At 43.3% G+C, this 21,704-nt stretch overlaps 1 protein-coding gene across 4 annotated transcripts in view; it reads left to right on the top strand.

Moving 5' to 3' along the window:
* SMARCD3 (SWI/SNF related, matrix associated, actin dependent regulator of chromatin, subfamily d, member 3) overlaps positions 1–21,704 on the top strand; it is a 99,578-nt gene that overhangs the window by 28,611 nt on the left and 49,263 nt on the right. For 3 of the 4 annotated variants that reach the window (XM_065751657.1, XM_065751655.1, XM_065751658.1), the window contains exons 2-3: positions 7,498–7,715; positions 10,764–10,806. In XM_065751657.1, the coding sequence (XP_065607729.1) occupies positions 7,507–7,715; positions 10,764–10,806 (252 nt within the window). In that variant the 5' untranslated portion in view covers positions 7,498–7,506. Of the gene's footprint in view, positions 1–6,707; positions 7,386–7,497; positions 7,716–10,763; positions 10,807–21,704 lie in introns of those variants that run through there. The other variant, XM_065751656.1, reaches the window with a different exon arrangement.

The raw sequence follows: 21,704 nt of genomic DNA, 5'->3' as shown, positions 1-21,704 counted from the left end.
TTTGCAAAATGAGTTTGTTAAAAATATTTGTGTTGTCCATTGACAAAAGTTCAATATGCTGATAAATAGAGGTGCACAGATGTAACTGGGGTATGAGAAGTTTGAGTTGCTCTTCTGTTTTTGTTTTTTTTTAAAGACACGCTGTAGAAATGTGAATCCCATTTGAGCGGATCATTTAGCCCTGAGCCTCCAGGCCCGCGGGGAGTAGCAGAAGACTGCATGGCAGTGTAGGAGCAAGGCAAAAAAACAGCAACACTCTGCACTTGGTAGCTGTGGAGTTTTCTGACCCAGAGGGGTACTGCATATTTAGTACCTCTGTGAATTTTCTTTATGGAAATTAGTTTGCTGATATTTTCTTGAACACACAAACTTTTAGCAGGCAGTGTTCTTTGTCAAGAAATTTATGCAGTTTCTCTACGTGAAGGTAAGCCTGATGCTACCAGCTGTTGTCTGCTGTCTGGTTCTTTTAAGGGGAGAGAGAGACAGTGAGGACTTCATCAGTCTCCTCCTTCTCCATGACAGCGGTGATGTTGCAGAGCTCTGCACTCTGTCCCCTGCCCAAACTGCTCCTTTTACAGAGTGAAAAGGCGTATTCTGGCTGTTGTTCCTCACACAAAATCCATTCCATAGCACATTAGATCACTGCAGTGGATATTATTGGATTTATTAAAAGTAGCAAACTGATTGAACTCAAAGATGGCACAATGGATTTGCTACTTCCAATTCCAAAGGCTGATTTTTTTTTTTTGTTTTTAAGCTGTTTCCATCAAAGTGCTTTGTTTGAGGTTTGATATCTAGTTGTTCTAAGTTCTGAATGGGCATACATGAAGTAGATGTTCGGTGACCCTTGTCTCAAGTTAAAATTCACAGTTCTGTAAATGTAGTATTTTTCAAGTTAAAGATTTTTGGTCGATTGTGCACATCTTTCAAAATGGGTGAAACTTGGAAGTCACAGCAGTGGAACACTTGGACCTTGTTTCTAGGATCTGAGTGCTCTGGGGAAATGAAAGGTGAACATGGTAGGTGAGCATTAAGAATGAAAACAGTGATGACTCTGCTTACTAAATTTGTAAAATATTCATAGATATTGAAAGCAGGAGCCCATATGAAGCCATGTCTGTAACGACCATAGGGTGAGGGAGAAACTGTGTACAACTGCTTTTATGGTATGAGCCCATTTGGAAATGATGCATTCAGTAGTACATTCTCTGTTGGGAACGCATTTGTGCAGTCACAGTTCTGTTTGCCATGAGACAGTATGGCCTTAGCTAAATTTCTTAGCTGTTGCATGTACTTCTAGTGACCTGATCTTAACTCAAGACATTATTTCTTGTTCATACCTTAAATAAATTAGCAGCTACTGCAACGTTATGCTGTAAAGAAAGGCTGCCTAGCCAGGGTAGATCCCGTTTTTAGTTTTCACAAGTGGTGGTATAACAGCAGCAGCACAATGAGAAGATGTTACAAAGAAAGGAGAAAATGAAGGCTCGCTCATCTCCAAGAATCAAGGTTTGCAGGGAAAAACTCCACAAAGGAGAGATCTCCCAACAGGGGATCCTTCCTCTGTGGCAGTCAGCTCTTAAATAAGGTTTAAGAGGGGTGCAGCCAGGCTCCACCCCTTCCCATCACACAGGTGAGTTGCCTTCACTTGTGCTTCAGGGCTGACTGGGTCTTTTCTTCAGGTGCTCAATCAGAGGTTCAGGCCATGACTCAGCAGCTGCCATGCACCAAGCTACTCTGCAATTTTTGTTGTTCTTGTGAAAGTTTATCAGTTTATTTGTTAGCAGGAAGCCTGTAGTTGTTCACTGCTTGCCATCAGAATCCTCTTATGGGGAACCATGGTGGATGGAATCTTTGCTTTTCAGAACTGTAAGTTGCTGTATGTGCAGCTTGGTGCTATACTGCATTGCAGTGACTCCCAGTTCTCTGTTCAGACCCTTTCCAAATCTTCTGTAGGTGCCTTTGCGTTTCCTGACACTTTCTTTTCCTTGTACCTATCCGTTCTTCATGTTTTTGTCCTCTTTCTGCTTTGTTCAGACAGCAGCCCTATTTTTATGTACCCCAGCATTTTGGCTAATGTGGTGTTGGTGTTGCTTGAGAAAAGCTTTTGATGTAGAAATTCACAGCAAAGCACCACTCCACTGTTGTCTCGTTTCTTCCATCAGAGAGAATTTCACATCAAGAATGGCCTAGGTTGGAAGATCATGTGCTTCCAAACCCCTGATGTGGGAAGGATTGTAAGCCTGAGCTCCATCCAGTCTGGCCTTGAATGCCTCCAGATATGGGGCATCCACAGCTCTCTGGGAATCCTGTGCCAGGGACTCGCTATCTCTGAGTATAGAAATTTTTCCTCACGTCTGACCTAAATCTGTCCTCTTTTGGTTCAGAGCCATTCCTCCTGTCCTATCACTATTGGACCATGTACGAAGTTGCTCTCCCTCCTGTTTATACTCTCCCTTTAAGTACTGAAAGGCTGCAATTAATGAGGTCTCCTCAGAGCCTTCTCTTCTCCAGGCTGAACAAAGCTCTGCTCTCTCAGCCTTTCTAAGCAGGAGAGGTGCTCCAGCCCTCTGAACATCTTTGTGCCCTCTTCTGGATCTGCTCCCACAGCCCCACCTTTCTGTGTACTGGAGGCCTCTGGCCCAGATGCAGTGCTCCAGGTGGAGCCTCACAAGGGCAGAGCAGAGCGGGATGATCTACTCCCTGTCCTGGTGCCATTCCTCAGTTGATGCAGCTCAGGATGCAGTTGGCCTTCTGGGCTGCACGTGCGCACTGCTGGCTCGTGTCCAACTTTTTGTCCCTCAGGAGCCCCAAGTCATTCTCAGCAGGGCTGCTCTCAATGAGCTTTTCCCCCAGTCTGTACATGTCTGGGGTCGCCTTGACTCAAGTGCAGCACCTTATTGAAACTTGCTAGGTGAAGTTAGAACTAGTTAGTTAGAACATGTTTGAAAAGTGAATAGGTTCACCCTTGTCCAGGTCTCTTTGGTGGCATCTCTTCCTTCTGTTGTATCAACTGCACCACTCAGCTTAGTGTCATCTGCAAACTTGCTGAGGGTGCACTCAATCCCAGCATCTCTGTCATTCATAAGGATATTGAAGAAGGTAAGAGGTCTCCCCCAGGGGTTAGTGCTGGGACTAACACTTAAATATCTTCATCAGTGCCCTTAACAGTTGGGGTCAAGTGCACCCTCAGCAAGCTTGCTTTTGACATCAGTATGTGGGGTTGCAGTCAGTGCACCAGAGGGACGGGATACCATCCAGTGGGACCTAGATGAACTTGATCAGTGGGCCCAGGTGAACCTCCTGAGCTTCAACAAATCCAAATGCAAAATCTTGGTCTTGCCCCAAAAGTCCTGGTGCGTACTGGTGGATGGGAAGCTGGACATGAGCCAGCAGTGTGTCCTTGCAGCCCCAAAAGCCAACCATATCCTGGACCACGTCAAAAGAATCATGACCAGCAGGGCGAGGGAGGGGATCCTGCCCCTCTGCTCTGTGCAGGTGAGACCTCACCTGGAGCACTGCGTCCACATGTGGAGTCCTCAGTATGGGAGAGAATGTGAACCTGTTGCAGTGCGTCCAGAGGGGGCTACAAAAATGATCCAAGGGATGGAACACCTCTCCTATGAGGGCAGGCTGAGAGAGCCGGGGCTGTGCAGCATTCAGAAGAGAAGGCCTCAAAGTGACTTGGTAGCGGCCTTTCAATATCTAAAGGGGATCTATGGAGAGAAGGGGACAGACTGTTCAGCAGGGTCTGTAGTAACAGAACAAGGGGAATGGCTTCAAGCTTAAAGAGGACAGATGTAGTTTGGAAAGGTCTTTTACAGTGAGGGTAGAGAGGCACTGTGTCCCATCCCTGGAGACTTTCAAGGTGAGGCTGGATCAGGCCCTGGGCAGTGTGTTGTCTGCCACTGCCTTCTCTTGCACACGTTTGAGAGTAAAACAAACCTTTAGGTAAGATGAAGTACTCCTTCTTACAAGAGTTGAAATAGAGAAAGCATTTCTATAACTGTTGGGTGCCTGATGGGTTTTCAGCAGGGAGATGACAGTTGAACAGTGAGTAATATTTTATCGACATATGATGTAAGATACAAGAGTATAAGAAGCTTAGGGAAGGAGTGAGGCAGGTGAAGGGGTGTGATTAAACGGGCTGTCCACAGTGTTGCAGCACTTGCTCCTGTTTTGTCCTTTCAATGTTTTAATATTTAACAAAGGGAACTGAAAGAAATTCGAAGATGTCAGTCTTAGATCAAGAGTAGGCCTGGCTTGCTGACCTCTTTCTGCAGTCTTTAAGTTGTTCTTTGTGGAATGAGAAGAGTGGGCCTGCAACGTGATCTCTATGGCCATACAGTCTCCATGGGGAATGAAACATGAGATGGCTGTGCCCAGGATCTTGTCTCTTCTGAATGACTGTCAAATGTCCCAGGATGATCAAAAGGCAACAGCAGGCGCAGCTCTTTGGAAGAAGGCCACAATTAGTAGATTGACAGACAACAGAAAGATCTTAAATGCAAGCTCAAGTGTGAAGCCTGTTCTGGGCCATTTGTTTCTACTGCCTGGATCAGAAAGCGGGAAAGGAGGGAGCTGCTGTGTTCCAGCAGTCTTCGTAGTTCAATGTTTATGAGGGAAAATGTTTTCAGAACCTCCATTTTGCCTTTTTTCTGCCTTCTGCTGCTTCTGTTCTCAGCAGCTGTACCCATAATCAATCCCCGACGTGAATACTTGTTGAAGCCTGCTTGGCTGTCTGTGCTGCTCTCTCTACTCTCAACCTTTCCTCTCTGTCCAAACCAGTTATAACCATTGGTTCTTCAGTGATCATCTTCTTTATTTCTTCCTTTTCCTTCAGGCATCTAGGCACAAGGAATAGCTAAGACTTGCAATGACCTGGGAGGGTGCTGAGCTGGGGCTTTGGGAACTATGGAGGTTGTGTGCTGCTAACTTGGAGATGCAGCTGAGCACTGTTGCTTAGGGCTTGCAGCCAGAGTAGGTGCTTTTTTACTGTAAAATTTAAGTTGGAGCGTAACATAGGAAAGGTTCCCCTGGGCCTGCAATGCTACACATAACTGCAACTGTAGCAGATGGCTGCAGTAGACAAGGACAGGACAGCTGTACTAAGCAGCAGTCTCCAAACTCTTTTGGTCTTGCATTCCTATAATTACTAATGTGCCCATATGAACAGAGATTAAAAAAGAGATGAGACAAAGATAAAATCTCAATTAAAAAATATATTTTTAATGGTACAAAAAAATCTCTTCTTCCTGCATCTGTGTACCCCTTGAGGTGCACCATCTCACTTTAGTGGCCACTAGAGTACCTCTCCCACACATTCTTTCAGTCCTCAACTGCTGGTATCTCAGAGAAGTTTCTAAGTAAAAAATATTTTCTGTCTTTAACATCTCTTTGAAAAGTAGTTTCATGGGCTCACTATGCACTGTGTGGACAACTACGCCATTTTGTCTATGAACCTGACTCCTTGTGGGTTCCTCCGCTCGCCATGATTTTTATGTACCAGGTGGAACAGTGACCTGTCAGTCTCCATCTGCCCTCTCCAGGCTGCTTACGATTTTGCAGAGCTATTGGAAGTGCCCTCTTATGATTATCATCATAATTTACATCTACATCGTTTGTATTCTATAACCAATTATTTATCCATAAGGGATGCTATGGTCTCATAGTTTCATTAAAAGAATTTTTAGAGAGAATCACACAGAATCACAGAATTGATTCTGGGACTGGGGCTGGAAGGGACCTCTAGAGGTCATCGAGACCAGCCCCCTGCCAAAGCAGCTCCGTAGAGCAGGCTGCACAAGTAGGCATCCAGGGGGTCTTGGATACCTACAGAGGAGACTCCAACCTCACTGTGCAGCGTGTTCCAGTGCTCTGACACCCTTACCATGAAGAAATTCTTATGCACATTTGTGCAGAATTTCCTATGCTCCAGAGAGGGTTTACAGACTCAAATAATTCCAGACCTGTAGAGGTTGGGAAGGACCTCTGGAGCTCCTTTACTCCAACCCCCCCCATAGCAGTTATCCATAGCAGTTAGCTGCAGTGTCCAGAAGGGTTTGGAATATCTCCAGAGGAGACTCCCCCAGCTCTGTGGGCTCCGTTGCAGGGCTCTGCCACCCTCACAGCACACAGATCCCTCCTCACGTTCAGACGGAGCTCCCTGGGCTGCAGTCTGTGCCCACTGCGCCTCGTCCTGGCGTTGGGCAGCACCGAACAGAGCCCGGCCCCCTCCCCCTGCCCCCGCCCTTCACATCTCCATCAGCACTGCTCACATCCCCTCAGCTTCCTCTCCTCCACCGCCCCGGGGCTCTCAGCCTGCTCCCGTCGGGAGCTGCTCCAGGCCCCCACCGCCTCTGCCCCCCTCCGCAGGGCTCTCTCCAGCAGTTCCCAGTCTGCATGGAGCTGGGCAGCCCAGCCCTGGGCGCAGTGCTCCTGATGTGCCCCCGGCAGAGGGAGAGGGGAGGATCCCCTCCCTCACCGTGCTGGCCATGCTCTCTGCAGTGCACTCCAGGATCCCGTTGGCCTTCTCGGCCACCAGCACACGCTGCTGGCTCATAGTCATCCTGTGCTCAACCACTGCTCAACCATTGGCCACCACGACCCCCAGTCCTCCCCTGCAGAGCTCCTCCCCAGCAGCTCAGTTCCTAACCTGTAATGGTACTGCTGTTATTCCTTGTCACATGTAGGACTCTACACTTGCCCTTGTTTAGAATTTCAAAAGACTTTAATGATAATTTTTATTTGTACGTTGGTTCAAATGTATATAATGTGTGTGTGCGTGTCTGAATTTTCACAGATACATAAAGGTCTGTAACAAGTATTTTGACTTTTCTTAGAGGGAAACTAAGCTCTTTGCTCTGTTTTGAATTACGTTTTTCAGGTGGCAATTATTTTAACGAAATTTTTTCTTGAGGAATATAAACTTCAGCACTGACTTTGAGACATGACCTTTTCTTAATGGGTTCTGCTTATATGATGAACTTTTGGTGCTCTCCAGTGTAGGTGGAGGCAAGGGCTTTCAATGGAAAATGCATTACTGCAGTGCTTCCGTAGTTCAGCTCTGCTTGTTACAGTGTCCCTGGTGATCAGAGCATCCTTTTGGTCCATTCAAATCTGGAGTACTGTAGATGTGACTTTTCTTTTGCTTTGGTTAGCATGTGGACTGCACCTATTTGAACTGTGTGTTGCATGCCATGTCAACTTCTGTGAGAAGGTAGAGCTGTAAGCTGGCCTAAGTGTTACTGACCACTGAGTGCTTTCCCATGTCCAGTATTTTTCATCTCTGTTTCCCATCTCCATTATCACTGTGTTCCATTTTATGATGTCCAGGGAGTTCCAATTCAGATCTCTTGTGCTCTGTGTTGCTGCTTTTATGTAAGGTTGGTAAAAATGGGGAACTTGCGGGAGCCAGAGTCTGACTGTGTACAAATATTATTGCAGCTGGAGAAGCAGGGACCAAACTGGCTCTTTTGTGTTTTGCTTCTTCTGTAGCGACCTGGGATGCCATCAGGAGCTCGAATGCCCCATCAGGGGGCTCCCATGGGTCCCCCAGGCCCTCCATATGTTGGAAGTACCTCAGTGAGACCTGGAATGCCTCAGACTGTGATGGAAACAACAAGAAAACGTACTGCACCACAGCAGGTCCAACAGCAGCAGGTGCAGCAGCAAGTGCAGCAGCAGCAGCAAGCTACTCAGAACCGAACTAGAAGGTGAGTATTCCAGAAAGGAAGTGTGGGAGAAAAACTTGAGGGAGAAAATCTTTATTTAGCAGTAAGACCTTTAAAATTGAATGAGACAAACCAGAAGATTTATATAGTGCCAGTTTCTTAAAGCAGGAAAAAAAAGGTAAATTTTACTCCGTGCTTTGTTTAGGGATGGTCTCTAAAGATGATGACCTTTACTCATGTCTGTTTCTTCAGATCAGATGCTTTCACCTTGCAGGTTATCAGTCTATAGAGCTGTCCATCACATTTAGCCCATAAAGTTAATCATCAGTTCTTTTCTAATATAATGCAGTTATTGTATAATTTGTTATCTGTTCTCTATAGTTTCTCTGATTTCTGACTAGCTAACAAATTAGTCTGTAAACAAGAGACAAGTGGAAAAGATTTTGATGTTGGTAATGTGAATACTTGTGCTGTGGTCACTCAGATGAGCGGTCATAAAACTTGAAATTTTTGTGGGCGTTGCTGCATTTAAGGAGAAAGATACTCATGGGAATTTTCCTAGAATCTGAGGAATTTTTTTTAAGGAGCTTTCTTTCAAATATATCTTCACTTTCTATGGTGCTGATTGCATTCTGTCTTAAATAATATTTCTCTAATTTCTTTCTGTAGCTTATTAAACCTTATCATACTTGTGTTCTGAGGTGTGAGCCAGTTCCTGATAAATGGATAGGGTGATGTCATCTAGGTCTGACTGCCTTTTGCAAGGCTCTTATGGGTATATATAGGATCACAGAGTGTTGTAGTGGTGTCATCATATCCAGTTTTAGGTAAAACATGATTTCCTAAGATGAGTGCTTCAGGAGCCCGACTCTGTCTAGTGTATATGCTTTGGGTCAGCAAGCCAGACTTGAGAATGTTTATATCTTGGATGCATCTGGAAAGGACACAAGTCCTGAGAGTATTAATATATTAAGGTTCAACCAGATTAAATATAGAAGGAATGTGTGTGGGTGCAGCATGAGATGCATGTGCGTCATGGAGGCCTTGCCCATGCACTAGGAAAAATGTGCATTCCACAGCACCTCCCAGGAGATCCTCCAGGAAACTGCACACAAGAATGCTTAGCCCTCAAGTAAATGGGATAGATACAACCTGAAAAATTGCCACAGCTGGGTGACCAAGTTAAACTTCAGTCATTAACCAGTTTCCAGAGATAACTGAAGAAGAATAGTTTGCTTCCTAAAAGTCAGTGACGTAAATCAGAGAAGGAAGCAGTTCCTCCCTCCCATTTCTTAATTTCAACACTTCTAGCAATAATCACTACTGTTGTGAGTCCAGTTTACACCAATGTGTGTTAGGTACTCAGGAAAGTTTCTGTTTCTTCTGCCATTGTGTCACCCCTGGTAATGTTTTCAGTGTTCTCCCCTGGTTCATTCCCAGCTCCCTGTAATTTCCCATTGAGAATTGCTTAGTTTTTCAGGCAGACTTTTTTGGAACATTGGGTCCCATTCTGGGATTGAGCCCCATGTTTTGTGGCACAAAAGGGCCAAGGAAGTATTATTTTTTTTTCTTGGCAGGTTTGCAGGACAAAAAGCAGGTAAATCTCTTTTTGTAACAGACCCATGGAAAACTTTTTAGAGCCAGTTTGTTGGGATTCTGTCACCTTGTTTATTTCCACTGTTTAGCTGAAAGCCTTCAGGGTTGCTGCAAGTGCGTATTCCACTTCTTTTTGTGAGGATGGAGTTTGCTCCAGAATCTGTGAAGAGCTTCAGTGCAGTTTTAATTTTTGTCAGTTGCAGAAGGTGTTGGAAATGTAAACCATGTAATGTTATTTTCTCATTAGTTTCTATTTCTGCACTTTTCAAAAAGAGACATTGTTCATCAGTGTGACTGTGTGCATAACTTTTCTGCCCAAGGAAGGATGAGGTTTTCAGCTCCAAGCACAAAGAGTTCCTCAGGGTTAGGCTTCTGTGCAGATGGGGGAAGAATGTGGTATTTAAGGCCAGGGTTGTTATTAGCAAATGTAAGAACAGAGTTTGCCACACAGCTTTGATGTGGACATGGCTGATGACAGATTTTCTAGATGAAAGCCATGAGGAAGGGCACTCCTGTGACGTAGCAGATCAGCAGCAGGCAGTTCCCTTTACCTCATTTGTCTGTGTCACAGATGGAGCGATTAATCTTCTGCTTAACATAAAGGCCTCACAACTTCTGGAGTTGAAGAGTAAGGCTTGAATTTCCTCTTGGTTTTGCTAGAGAAAACGAAGTGACAGTTTGATGAGAGCAAATGCTTTTCAGAATCTGAAGACTTAAAAATACAATGTAGTTGGCAGTCTTCCTAGCAGTATCGTTTCTGAGGCATATATAAATTTGGCTGTACACATACAAACACAGGGGTGTATTTAAAAATGTACATCTATAAATGTGCTTGTGTATGGGCATGGACACATTATGCATATGCACTATGGGTACACGTTTATCTTCTCGCATTGACATTCATGACGTGAATGATGAACAAGCATGGAGACATAGACTTACAGCTTTGTAAGTCACTCATTTCAGTAAAACAAGTGTGTATATGTAAGGGTGCATATCTATGTGTGTTTTCATACACAAATGAACATTACCACTCAGTTTTGGGCATAAATGAATGCATACTCGGATCCATTTGAACAAGTTCACATTCAGCTTACAGGCACTCACCTCTTCCTTGCACGTACGTAGCTATGTCTGTGCACACTTCCACACATGTGCTGTCCTTTGTCATGCTCTTTCTGTATCCGTGGACGGCATGTGCACATGTACTTGCATACATTGCTGCTCTGCACCGTAGAAGATGCTGCGATCAAAGAACTTGCGTACTTCTTTCCAAGATGCATAACAGACAGCCCTGATTTGTTCTTAGCTAACTACCTCCCCAGGCTGCTGAGAGAAGGGGTCCTAGGTCCTGGGCATGGGTGAGACCCTTTTGCTGATGCATGCACAGCTGTGCACCAGCATGTGGAGATGTCAGGATAATTTAGCAGGTGGCCTCGTTACTCCTAGATCTGTCACCATGGTAACGTGTTTTTTTCTTTAAAAAATGTACAGTGCCAAGAGGAGGAAGATGGCTGACAAAATTCTCCCTCAGAGGGTGAGTCGCTTTCATTTCCTATTCCCTTCACAATCAGTTCAGCATCTTAGCGTAATTAGAGGGATTTTAGAAAATACTTTCACTTTTTGTTTAAAAATCTAATTAAAAAGTAAGTAGGTAGTGGGTGAAAGTCTGGAGAGCCAGGCTGGGGCTGGGGGCTGGGAGCCTGGGGTGCAGCCTGGCCTGTGTCAGCCTCCTGTGCTGGGTAAGCTGTGCCAGCACTGCCACTTGCTGGATGGACAGTGGTGCTGGACTGTGAAGTATATTACTTAATGCTGGGGCCCTTTGATGCTTAAAGATGTTTCTGATCAATTTTTGAGGCTGATTCAGAGTACAGCTGTGTTTGTAGAAGGTGGACTTGTTCTTAGTTCTCCCTGGCCCAGTATACCTGCCAGTTTCTAATTTTTGCAGTGTGTCTTAGAATCTACATAAACAGCAGAGTTCAATGGACCTGTGTTATTCAGGCAGTTATTAATTCTCTTATCTCTGCAGATATGTCTGTCTTTCAGTGGCTCACTATGCTTGCTCCTCAATGCTTTAATTTCCCACTTCCTTTTTAAACACAAGGATTTCTCTTGTGTTCTCTTTCATTATTCCCAGGCTTCTGTGTTTCTGTCCCCTCCTTAGTGTAGTTCCCTTAAAACCTGTATGGTCCCAAAGGACAAGATCCTTGAGTCTTCAAAGCACATACTCATTGTAAGGTAGTCTCTGTTTCTTTGGTTTCTGTTGCTTTTTGGGCTCAGAATTCTTTTCATAGGCGTGTAGCTCTCTTAAGTCTACCTTTCAACTACTGGTGTAAGCCCAAACTCTACAGCAACCTCCAGAGTCTCTTCTCTGACATTCCAAAGGTACCTAGTTACAACCAATTGAAGAAATGAGCCCTTTTTTGGTACACCTGATAGCAAATTTTTACTTCCTGTCACTCTGCCACTCTCTGATAATACAGTGTCTCATGGGTTAGCCACTCATTTTCTCTTACTGCTGTCTTGAGAGGAGTAGGCTCCCAGGAAATCCAGAGCTTTGAACTGCTTGCAGTCTCCATAGTGTGTTAAAGCCTCATTCCTTCTTAGAGTCTGTACTTTCTTAGAATGAAAGCTACATTTCTTGTCTGTCTCACAAATTGTTTTTCAGAGACAATCATCCTTCACAGATGATGCTTTAAACATGTCTGTTTGTCTGTCTAAAAGCTTTTTTTTTTTCCCCTTTATCTGGTGCCTTTACAAAATGCGGGGGCTTCAAAACAGAGGTAAACAAACTTCTCTGGCAATAGAAGACTTAATGCCTCTTTATCAAATCCATGATAGTTTTTAATAGGTGGTGCCCACGTTCACATAAGTCAGAAAGCTGTACAAGTGCTTGCTCCAGTCAGAACCATGCGGTCACCAAGTCTTCCTGTCTTTCATTGCCTTTGTTACTGTCAGCCAGTAATTTTAACTGATGCAATAATAAGACAACACAAATGGCTAGAGTCCTGTCTGTAATGGAGTTTTTATCAGTGCCGTTGAAGTGATTATATCAATGGTATGATTTTGTGTCTGGATTAAAGTACTTCATTAGGCACAGTCAAGTGTATCTCCTAATTCTCACAGTTTGTAGATAGCAAAGTGCTGTGCAAATCAGTGTCCTGTCAAGTGGAAGATTTACGTTGTGGAGTAAAAGTTCCAACTCCACAAAGCTACTTCTTGAGTGTTTTCCAGCTAGTCAGCATTTGTTGCTACAGGCATCCTGCAGGCTCTTTCTGGTGTTTTCTGGAAACTGTGAAGAGGAGAGGTGTCATATTAAACACATTTTACTCCTGAGAACTGTTCTGTGTAATAGTAGAAAAGGAGATGAGTTCTCAGGGTTAGTTACTGTGATAGCCAGGTGAGCTGCATGGCTAACCAGCTCCTTTACCAAGACTGTGCTTTGGAGCATGTTGCTGGTTGGGTGGAGTTGCTTACCTGCTGCAGTTCAGCTACTTGACATGGACTTAATTTTACATAGGTATAATTGTATAAGAACAGTCCAGCCAACCAAACGGTTGCACACAGGAAGATATTATGGAACCGTAGGGGGCTTCCTGTCACATCCAGTCCTGTTCACTCTGTCACAGAAGCCATCTCATGCAATGACTGCCTTGAGACTAATTAGTTTCTTTACTTCTGAGATATTTAAGATTTGGCAGCTTCCTCTCCATGCTTGTTTATAGTTGTTAGTCTCAGCAAGGCAAATGCTTTTAGTTTTCCACATATGAATGGCTCCATATGATTCAAATTCTCACAGTCCTTCATTATGTTTATTCTAGGCTAAATTCACATCATTTGAACCTCTTTAAATTTAATTCTCAGGAAACCAGAACTATACATGGCATTCCAGATTAACTGTATCTACTGGAAAGAGCAAGTGAAGCCCATTAGAATTAGATTTTTATTTACAGCCTTACCACATTGATACAGCATACAGTCATCGTATGATTGACTAATACTCACAAGTATTTCTATTTTTTGCAAGCAATGAATTCTTAAGTTAGAGCAGGAATTATTGGTATAGCCTTTGAGGAGCATGATCCTGTGCTACAAAGCATAACATTACAAATTGTTATCCCATTTCTAGTATACATTTCTCAGCTCTCTTATATTCTTTGTACTGTCCTCTGCCATGTATTCACTATTCACAGTACAACCCAAATTTATCATTATTAAGTTTTGTTAGCATACTTCTTTTTTTTATGCTAGAGCTGTTAATATAATTATCTAAATAAAATTGTTTTAAAGATGAGTCCATGAGGTATTTTCTGCTTTTTATTTTTTTTTCTATGCCAGTTCTTTACCACATTGTTTTTGTTCTAATTCCCACTTTTTTATTCTTAGGTAGCTCTTCCCTTTATGACTGTATATTAAATACGTTACTTAAATGAAGTAGACTGGATTTGCTGAATATCTTTTGTCTAAAATGCAATTTTAATGAACAGAAAGAGACTTCATTAATTCCAGGCTGACATACTGTAACATAACAAGGTTTAAAGGTTTTTGTTGTGTGTTCAACATTAATTACAGTTCTGTGATGCAGGATATGCCGTGCCCCGTTTTCTTTACCTCTGGATCCTTTCTTTCTTCTCAGGTAATTAATACCCTCATTAAATTTCAGAAAAGTTCATAGGCATATTCATTCATAGTTGGGTGTGCAGATGTCATCAGCTGACGTGGCTTTTGTGACCTGAGTCTATAAAATGTGCTTCAGTTTTGACCTCAGTCCTCAAACTGCCCTCAGAGAAACATGACTGCACATCAGACTGCTCTTCTTCTTTCTTCAGGCCATGTCTTCTTATTATTTCTGGTCAGTATCTGCCTTTTTCTTAGATCTGAGACATAACATATTTTTCCAGTTTCTGTGACTGTGATTCACTGTTTTGTTTCTTCAATTTTTATGCCTACTCATTCTAATGCAAGAAGCTCTACTGAAAATTCTTCTGACTCCACAGCTGTGCATCACTTTTTTTTCCCCATTTAGCTTGCTGAGTGGAGTACAACTTTAGAACTTGAAACTATGCCTCCTCTGGAGGCAGGCTTGCTTCTTACTGTTAGTTACTGTCTTTCTCAGTGCGTCACACATTCTTCAGAGGACTTCTTGTCTAGCTGTATTGATGGGTTTTCATGCAGCTGTCCCTTCTTTTTAATCCTCTCTTCTTCATTCTCCTTTATAATCAATCAACTCCTGCTGCTGTTCACTGTCCATTACAAAAGATTCCTCTGCTCTACTCTCATACTGTGATAGCTGTCCTGTTGTTTTTTAGTTACTGCATGGTTGTTGTCCACCTTTTTCTCCAGCTGTGCCAAGATGAAGTGAGACATAATCTGGATCTGCTATTTGTTCATAAGGAAGAAATGGCAATCTTAGCAGTAGCAAAGATGAAATAATGAAGTTCCAGATCTTGATGGGAATAAGGGGAGAGGTATAGACCATGGACTTTAAACAAGCAGAATTTGTATTTTTCAGGGAACAGGTATGTGCAATCCCATTGGGAGGCAACTCTGAAGGGAATAGTGTCACAGTGAGGCTTATAGATATTTAAAGACAGCCTCTTTCATGTGCAGGAGGAGTCCATCCAGATACCCAGAAAAATGCTAAGATTTATGAGGAGCCCAGCGTGACTAAGTGGGAAACTCAGAGTGGAACTGCAGCATCAAAAGGTAGCATACAGGAGATGGAAGCAGAGAGAGGCTACAAAGGAAGAAATCAGATCTATTGCCTGGGCATATATGGAGTAGTACCAGGAAATGATGACCCATTATGAGGTTCTGCAAATGCAAGTGTAGAGTCCTACACATGAGATGGAATAGCCACGTGCATCAGGTTAGAGGCTGACCTTCTGGAAGCTCTGCAGAAAAGGACCTGAGTATCGTGGTGGACAACAGGTTGATAATGAGCCAGCATTGTTCCCTAGGAACCAAGAAGGCCATTGGTACCCTGGGGTATGCTGCACAGAGCATAGCCAGCAGGGTGAGGGAGGAGGTCTTCCACTCTGCTTTGCCCTGGGGTGGCCACATCAGGAGCATTGCACCCAGTGCGGGGTTCTCCAGTTCCAGGCAGACTGGGAACTGCTGGAGAGAATCTAGTGAAGGGCTGCAGAAATGGTGGGGGCCTGGAGCATCTGATGGGGAAGGGCTGATAGCCCTTGGGCTGTTCACTTGGAGAAGAGAAGGCTGAGTGGAATCTGATCGGTGCTGATAAATATCTGAAGATTGGGGATCAGGAGAATGGGGCCTGTTTCTGTTCAGTGGTGCCCAGCACCAGGACAAGGGGCAATGGGCACAGACTGGAGCCCAGGGAGTTCCATCTGAACATGAGGAGGAATCTGTGTTCTGTGTGGGTAGCAGAGCCCTGGAACAAAGCCCAAGGAGGTGGGGAAGTCTCCTTCTCTGGAGATATTCCAAACCCTTCTGGATGCTGTGCAACCTTCTCTAGGAAATTGTCAACGGTTTATGGACCGGTTTGGCCCAGTCCCGTGATGAATGGTGCAGGGGATCCATGGGCCCAAGCCCCAGGAAAGGGGAATGGGAAAAAGGAAAAGGGTAGGGAGATGGGCCTAAAAACAAAACAGCAGCAGTGATCTGAGGAGGAAATTAATTTACTAAATAAGATATCAGAGTGCAAAATAATGCAATATAATTGGAATTGCAGCTAAGAAATCAAATAAAGAGAAAGTGTCCAAAACCGAAGGCCTTACTCTAAAACTGAAGGCAAGACAACTAGGAAGCTCCCATTGCTGAGATGAACAGCAAACAGAGTAAATCTCGGGACTTGCATGCAGTTTTATCTTTCCCTCTGGGTGGAAATCGGGAAAGCAAAGTCCTCTGGGGTACATAGTTCTTCTCTTCTGAGAGCCAGGTACCTGAAAAATTGGCAGTCCACGGACTTGGAGCATTAACTCTTCAATTGCCAGTGCCTCACATGATGTTATGATACTGAATACCGATAACAAAAATCATAAAACCATGACAGGAGCCTGGTTTGTTGGGTTAGATTGGAGAATCTCCAGAGGTCCCTTCCAACCCCTACAATTCTGTGGAAGTTAAAGTTCAGCTGTAGTTGATACTCACAGGGATCACTGGGGCAACAAGATGAGTTTTTACTGGGATATTGTTGACAGAAGGCTGGACAAAGAAAATGTGGGCCTGATGCTGAGTGAACTAGGTTATACAGGGATAATGGGGACAGATAATATTGAGGTAGTCAGAGCCTACTTTGTCTCAGCCTGCACTAACAATGTCTGCCATACCACTATTATTAGAGAACACGGTCAAGAGGAGCAGCCAAGAATAGACAGGGATTAAGCCAGGGATTGCTTGAGGGAACTTGGCCCATACAAGCCCACGAAACTCACCAGGCTGCATCCACATTGTTGATGGTACTGGCCAAGGTCAGTGCAAGGCCAATCTCTGTCACCTTTGAAGTGTTGCAGTAGAAAGCAAGGCACTTCTCTGATGCCTGGATCTGTGACCAAGAGATAGCTGTGGCTGGATTTCATTTATGTTGGCTATTGCAAAGTTTTCAGCACTTACTCCCATTACATTCTTGTATTCAAGATGGTACCTTCTGATCAAGTTGGGTGGACAACCATACAAGTTAAAATATAGTTGGATGATTGTGCTTACAGAATAGTAGCCAATGGGTCACACAACCCATTGTAGAAGACAGGAACAAGCTGAGTATCACAGGGATCTGTCTTGGCAGCTGTTCTATTTAGCACCTTTATCACTGACCTGGAGGAGGCAGTTGATATACTTGCTCATAAAATTTGCAGGTGACATGAAATTGGGAGGGTGAAGACGTATGCTTGAGGGAAGGCTGCCATCTAGGAGAAGCTCAAAAAGCTGGAGGAATGGGCTGACAGGAGCCTCATGGAATTCAGCAAAGTCAAATACAGAGTTCTGCCCTGGAAGAAGAATATGCTCTTACTGGGACCGCTGATACTGGGAGCACCTCTGCTGGAAAGGCTTTGAAGATCAACTTGATCAGTGTGCTGAACATGAGCAAGCAATGTGTTCTGGCCACAAAGGCAGCTAACAACATACCAGGCTGTATGAGCAGGAGCAGGAGTCTGCAAATGAGTCAGCAGGAAAAGGAAGACTTCAGAAGAAACCTGCATCTGCTGCTTAAGTCAAATTCTGTGGAAAAAGCTAAGGTGCTCAGTGCTGTTTTTGCCTCCATTTCTCCTGGTAAGTCATGTCCTCTGACCCTGAGATTGAGTCAGAGTTGGGGGAGCAGGGCTATCAGAAGAGACCTTGACAGGTTGCACAAAGAAAATGGCAATTCAGCATCATCAAGCTCAATGCAGGCAAGTACGAAATTCTGCTCGTGGAATAGAATAACCCCCAGCACTGGTGCAGGTGGGCATTAACTGAGTAGAAAGTAACTTTGCATCACAGGACCTGTTGGCCCTCATGGACTACAAGTGGAGAGTAAGTCCATGAGGTAGTTCAGCAAAGATAACGGTTGACTGTGAAGTGGGCAGTATTAGCCTGAGTGAATCCATCAAGTCAAGGAAAGAGGCTATTCCCTGCTATGCCATACTTGTGAAACTGTACCTGGACTTATGGACATAAGACATATGATGTACTGGAGTGAAGCCCACAGTGGGCCACGAGGATGGAGCACATGTCTACCAAGAGAAGTGTCAAGAGCTGGCTCCCACCTCCGTGCACTCTTTTTTTTTGCATTTGAAGCCATTCAGGAATTCACTGCTTAACTCTGCTTGTTTCTGCCAGGCCTGCTCAACTCTGCACGTTGGTCTGGATTGTTCCACTGTGCTTTGAAAAGACTGTCCTTGAAGGTCAGCCCACTTCCCCTGAGCTCCTTTGTCCTTTAGGGATCCCCATCATCCCATGGAATCCTTCTGGGTGGGTACCCAAATATGCCAAAACCTGCTCTTCTGACATCCTGTTCTTGCTCCCTTCACAGAGCGTTGCAAACTCCACTATCTGATTCTTTTTCTGCAGCCAGGGCTATCTTTAATCTTAGTATCCACAACCAGTTTTTCCTTCCTTGTTTGTTCAGCAAAGCACATCTTGTTATTTTGTTGTACGCCTGTGTTAAAGAATTGTCATCAATCCAATCCAGAAATCTCCTTAATGCTTATGCCTGGTGCTCTCCCTAGGTGGATGTCAAGGTGGTTAAATTCCTCTGTAAGTGTGAAGGTCTACAACAATAGAGCGTTTTTAGGATGTCTGAAATGCTCTGTCTCATCCATGATCAGGTGGCTTGTAGATTTATCCCAGTCTCAGCTGTTCCAGCACAACACTCACCTCTTAGATGAGGCCTTTGTGTAGTGTGCAGCTGGTTGTCGTTGCCTTCCAAGAAATCACACTCTGCCAGTCATAGACGTTATCCCATGATGTTCTGGTAATCCAAGAAATGGTAGTGCTGCAACTGTTCACTGACTTTGGATTCCATCTGTTTGTTTGTTTCACAAGCTGTGTGTATTTGTTTATAAGCACATGCATATTGTGCTCCTTTATGCTGTTCCTGGTCACTGTCCTCATTGCTGTAGTTCTACTTTTTGCATTCTTTGGCTCCCATCAGTATAAAATAAGTCCATGGTAATAGGGGATAAAAAGCACAGAAGTTGATAACTATGTTCTTATTATTTAAAAATTTTTGAAATATTTGAATTTTCACAATAGAAAGAAGAGCCCCGGGCCCTAGGAAAACCTTAACTTACTAATGTTAATACTCATTTGTTCCATATAATTATAAGAGAGGATTTAGCATACATGTTTCAAAATATCAGATGATGAGTTGCTGTGCTAGGTAATTTTTGTAGCTTCTTGAAATCGAAAAAGGCCAGACTAGATAATTCAGATCTTGAAGTATTCTTCACATGTTTATACTTAAAACTTTTGTGGAAGGGAGTAAGCTCGCATGAAAGGCTACAAGCTTTATTTCAGGTAGGAAAAAGTGCAGGAAGAAAATTTGTAGGTTGTGCAGATCCTTATCACATAAACACCAAGATAACTAAGACTCAGTTACCTATGAATAAATCGGAAAAATGAATTATGTAGTATTGGGTGCAGTTCAAAAGTATCTTTCTTTTTTTTTGTGTTATGATGTTAGAGAAACAAATCGTTGTTCTTCATGATGTGCTATTCCTGAAGCTTACCTTGGATTATTCTCTCATTCTTGAGGCAGAATTGGGAGGGAGTATGGGATTGGATCGTTATTGTTCTTCCCCCAAAATATTCCAGTACTAGATGGAGAAAGCAAGAGACCATAAGAGCAGTCAAAACTGAGCAGAGTGGACCTTTGTTCTAGCTCAGTATCCTGTCTTCCCTGCAGCTGTAGCATATACCTACAAGAGAGTATGAACACAGGAAAGTACATATAATTCTTCTCCCAAACTCTTTCTCAACCTGCAGCCACTTGGATTCAAGAAACTATATGCAGTATTATCTTGGTTGGCTAATTTTGGAGTGTATGCTTTGTTAAATGATGTTTTAATGTCCAGTTTGGTTATAAACAGAATAGGAAATACCTTTTCACTTTCACATGGTAGGAGATGTAGAAATACGGACTAGAAATATTTATTGATGATTACTGTTTCTACGAACTTACTAGAAATTTCATTATGTCCTAACTCTAGTACTTTGAGAACCAGCAGGAGAAGCTGTACCGCAGCTGTAGTAAGTGCTTGAACTGGAGGGCTGTGTAGGCGAGCTCCCTGCTTCACTGTGTGCCTGGGAGTTCACGAACTGACCGTGCCGTGACTCAGAGGTAAAAGTCTGAAACTGTGACCAGAATTTTTTAAACAACATGGTACAACATGATTCATTTACTTTGTTTTGAAGGAGCTGAGGAATCCTTTGTTCTCTGTGGGACAAAATAGTGGCGTGGGGATATTTTCTCACATGACAAGTTTTATATTCACTGTGGGGAGGAAGTATTGCCTAGCTGTCCTTATTCTGCAAGCTGTCTGGCAACTCTTCGATGCTTTCAGAGCAATGTTGCTCTTTGTGCTTTGCTCCTAAAAATATTCACGTACTTTCATTATTTAGTTGATAGTAAGGCTGAGTAGAATACAAGCAGTTAATAATACAGTGGTTCAGCTAAAGCTGAACAGAATTTCATGGAATAAAAGTAAAATGTTTCTTGGCTCCATGGTTTCTGCTTTTCAGAAGTGTCAGTCTTACTGCAAATAAATACAGGTGTTCTAGCATCTCAAATGAAACAAACAAATAAATACTATTGAAAGAGACATTTATTTGATAGTTTTGATCAGTGTAAATACTATAGGGAGTGATTGTTCATTTTGGAAAATAAAGGGATGACAGAAAACTATCAGCCTTTGAAAAATGTATGAGCAGTATGGAGGAAGTACTTAGGGAGACCCTGCCTGTTGCTGCTCCAATCCTACAAGAAGATGACATCAAATGAAACAAACAGATGACAGATTCAAAGTGAACAAAATGTATTAGTTTGCATACTGTCTCTAGAGGTTCTGAAATGCCTTACCTTAGGCTATTGTAGGTGATAAAGGACATCAACTTTCAAATGCTGCGAGAGGTTCAATACGTGGAGAGACTGATGCCTGGGACGACTCAGTGCAGTAGTCCTTGTGTCCTTGCAACATGTAGTGAACAGGTGTGTGGACAAAATATGATCACAAAACAGGGTGATTTTAGTAGGAACCTGCTAGGCTCCCTAATACCAACAGGCTAGGTGAACAGATGCCAGTTATGGTCAGCACTGTGAGTAGCCTCCCCACTACTTCAAGGTTTGATGTCAAGTGGCCCTGTGTCAACACCATGGATCATCATTAATAGCTCTTAATGTGAAAGAAAAATGACTTATCTTGATCCAGAAGAGGCCTGGAGTTTTCTCCTGTGAAGTGAAATGGTTTTGTACACAATATGCACAAAGTGCTGAAGTACCTGCACTTGGGAAGCTCTCTTGCCTCAACCTGTTCATCTTTGCCAGGTATTTCTCATATACTTGCTTGTGTCTTAAACCAAATTCAGACTGCAGACTTCTCATCTTAAAGCAAAACAGGAATACCAATTTGCTTTTAATTCTTACAGAGGAGATATTATAACAGTTGGATATTTTAATTATATAGGCGAAAGCTATATAATTGGCAAAGAAGTCCAGTAGAGTATTTTTATACTTTTTATACTCTGAGTTTCCTTTTTTTTTTTTTTTTTGTTTTGCACACTTAGTTATTCCCAATTAAGAGCTAACTTTTTCTTGCTAGGGTATACTTGTCTATTTCTAGATTCAGATCTGAAGTATTTTCTCTTTACATGGAATCACCAAATGGTTCGGGTTAGAAGGGACCTTTGGAGGTCATCTGGTCCAGCTCCTTCTCCTGTTCAAGCAGGAACACTCAGAACAGGTTGCTCAGAGCCATGTCAGCATAGCTTTTG

Source organism: Cyrtonyx montezumae, unplaced genomic scaffold (genome assembly GCF_038088225.1).
Source record: "Cyrtonyx montezumae isolate F1298 unplaced genomic scaffold, pur_monq_1.0 scaffold_79, whole genome shotgun sequence".
Taxonomy (NCBI): domain Eukaryota; kingdom Metazoa; phylum Chordata; class Aves; order Galliformes; family Odontophoridae; genus Cyrtonyx; species Cyrtonyx montezumae.
The sequence above is the reverse complement of the archived record's forward strand: the minus strand, read 5'-3'. Positions and strand labels throughout refer to the sequence as shown.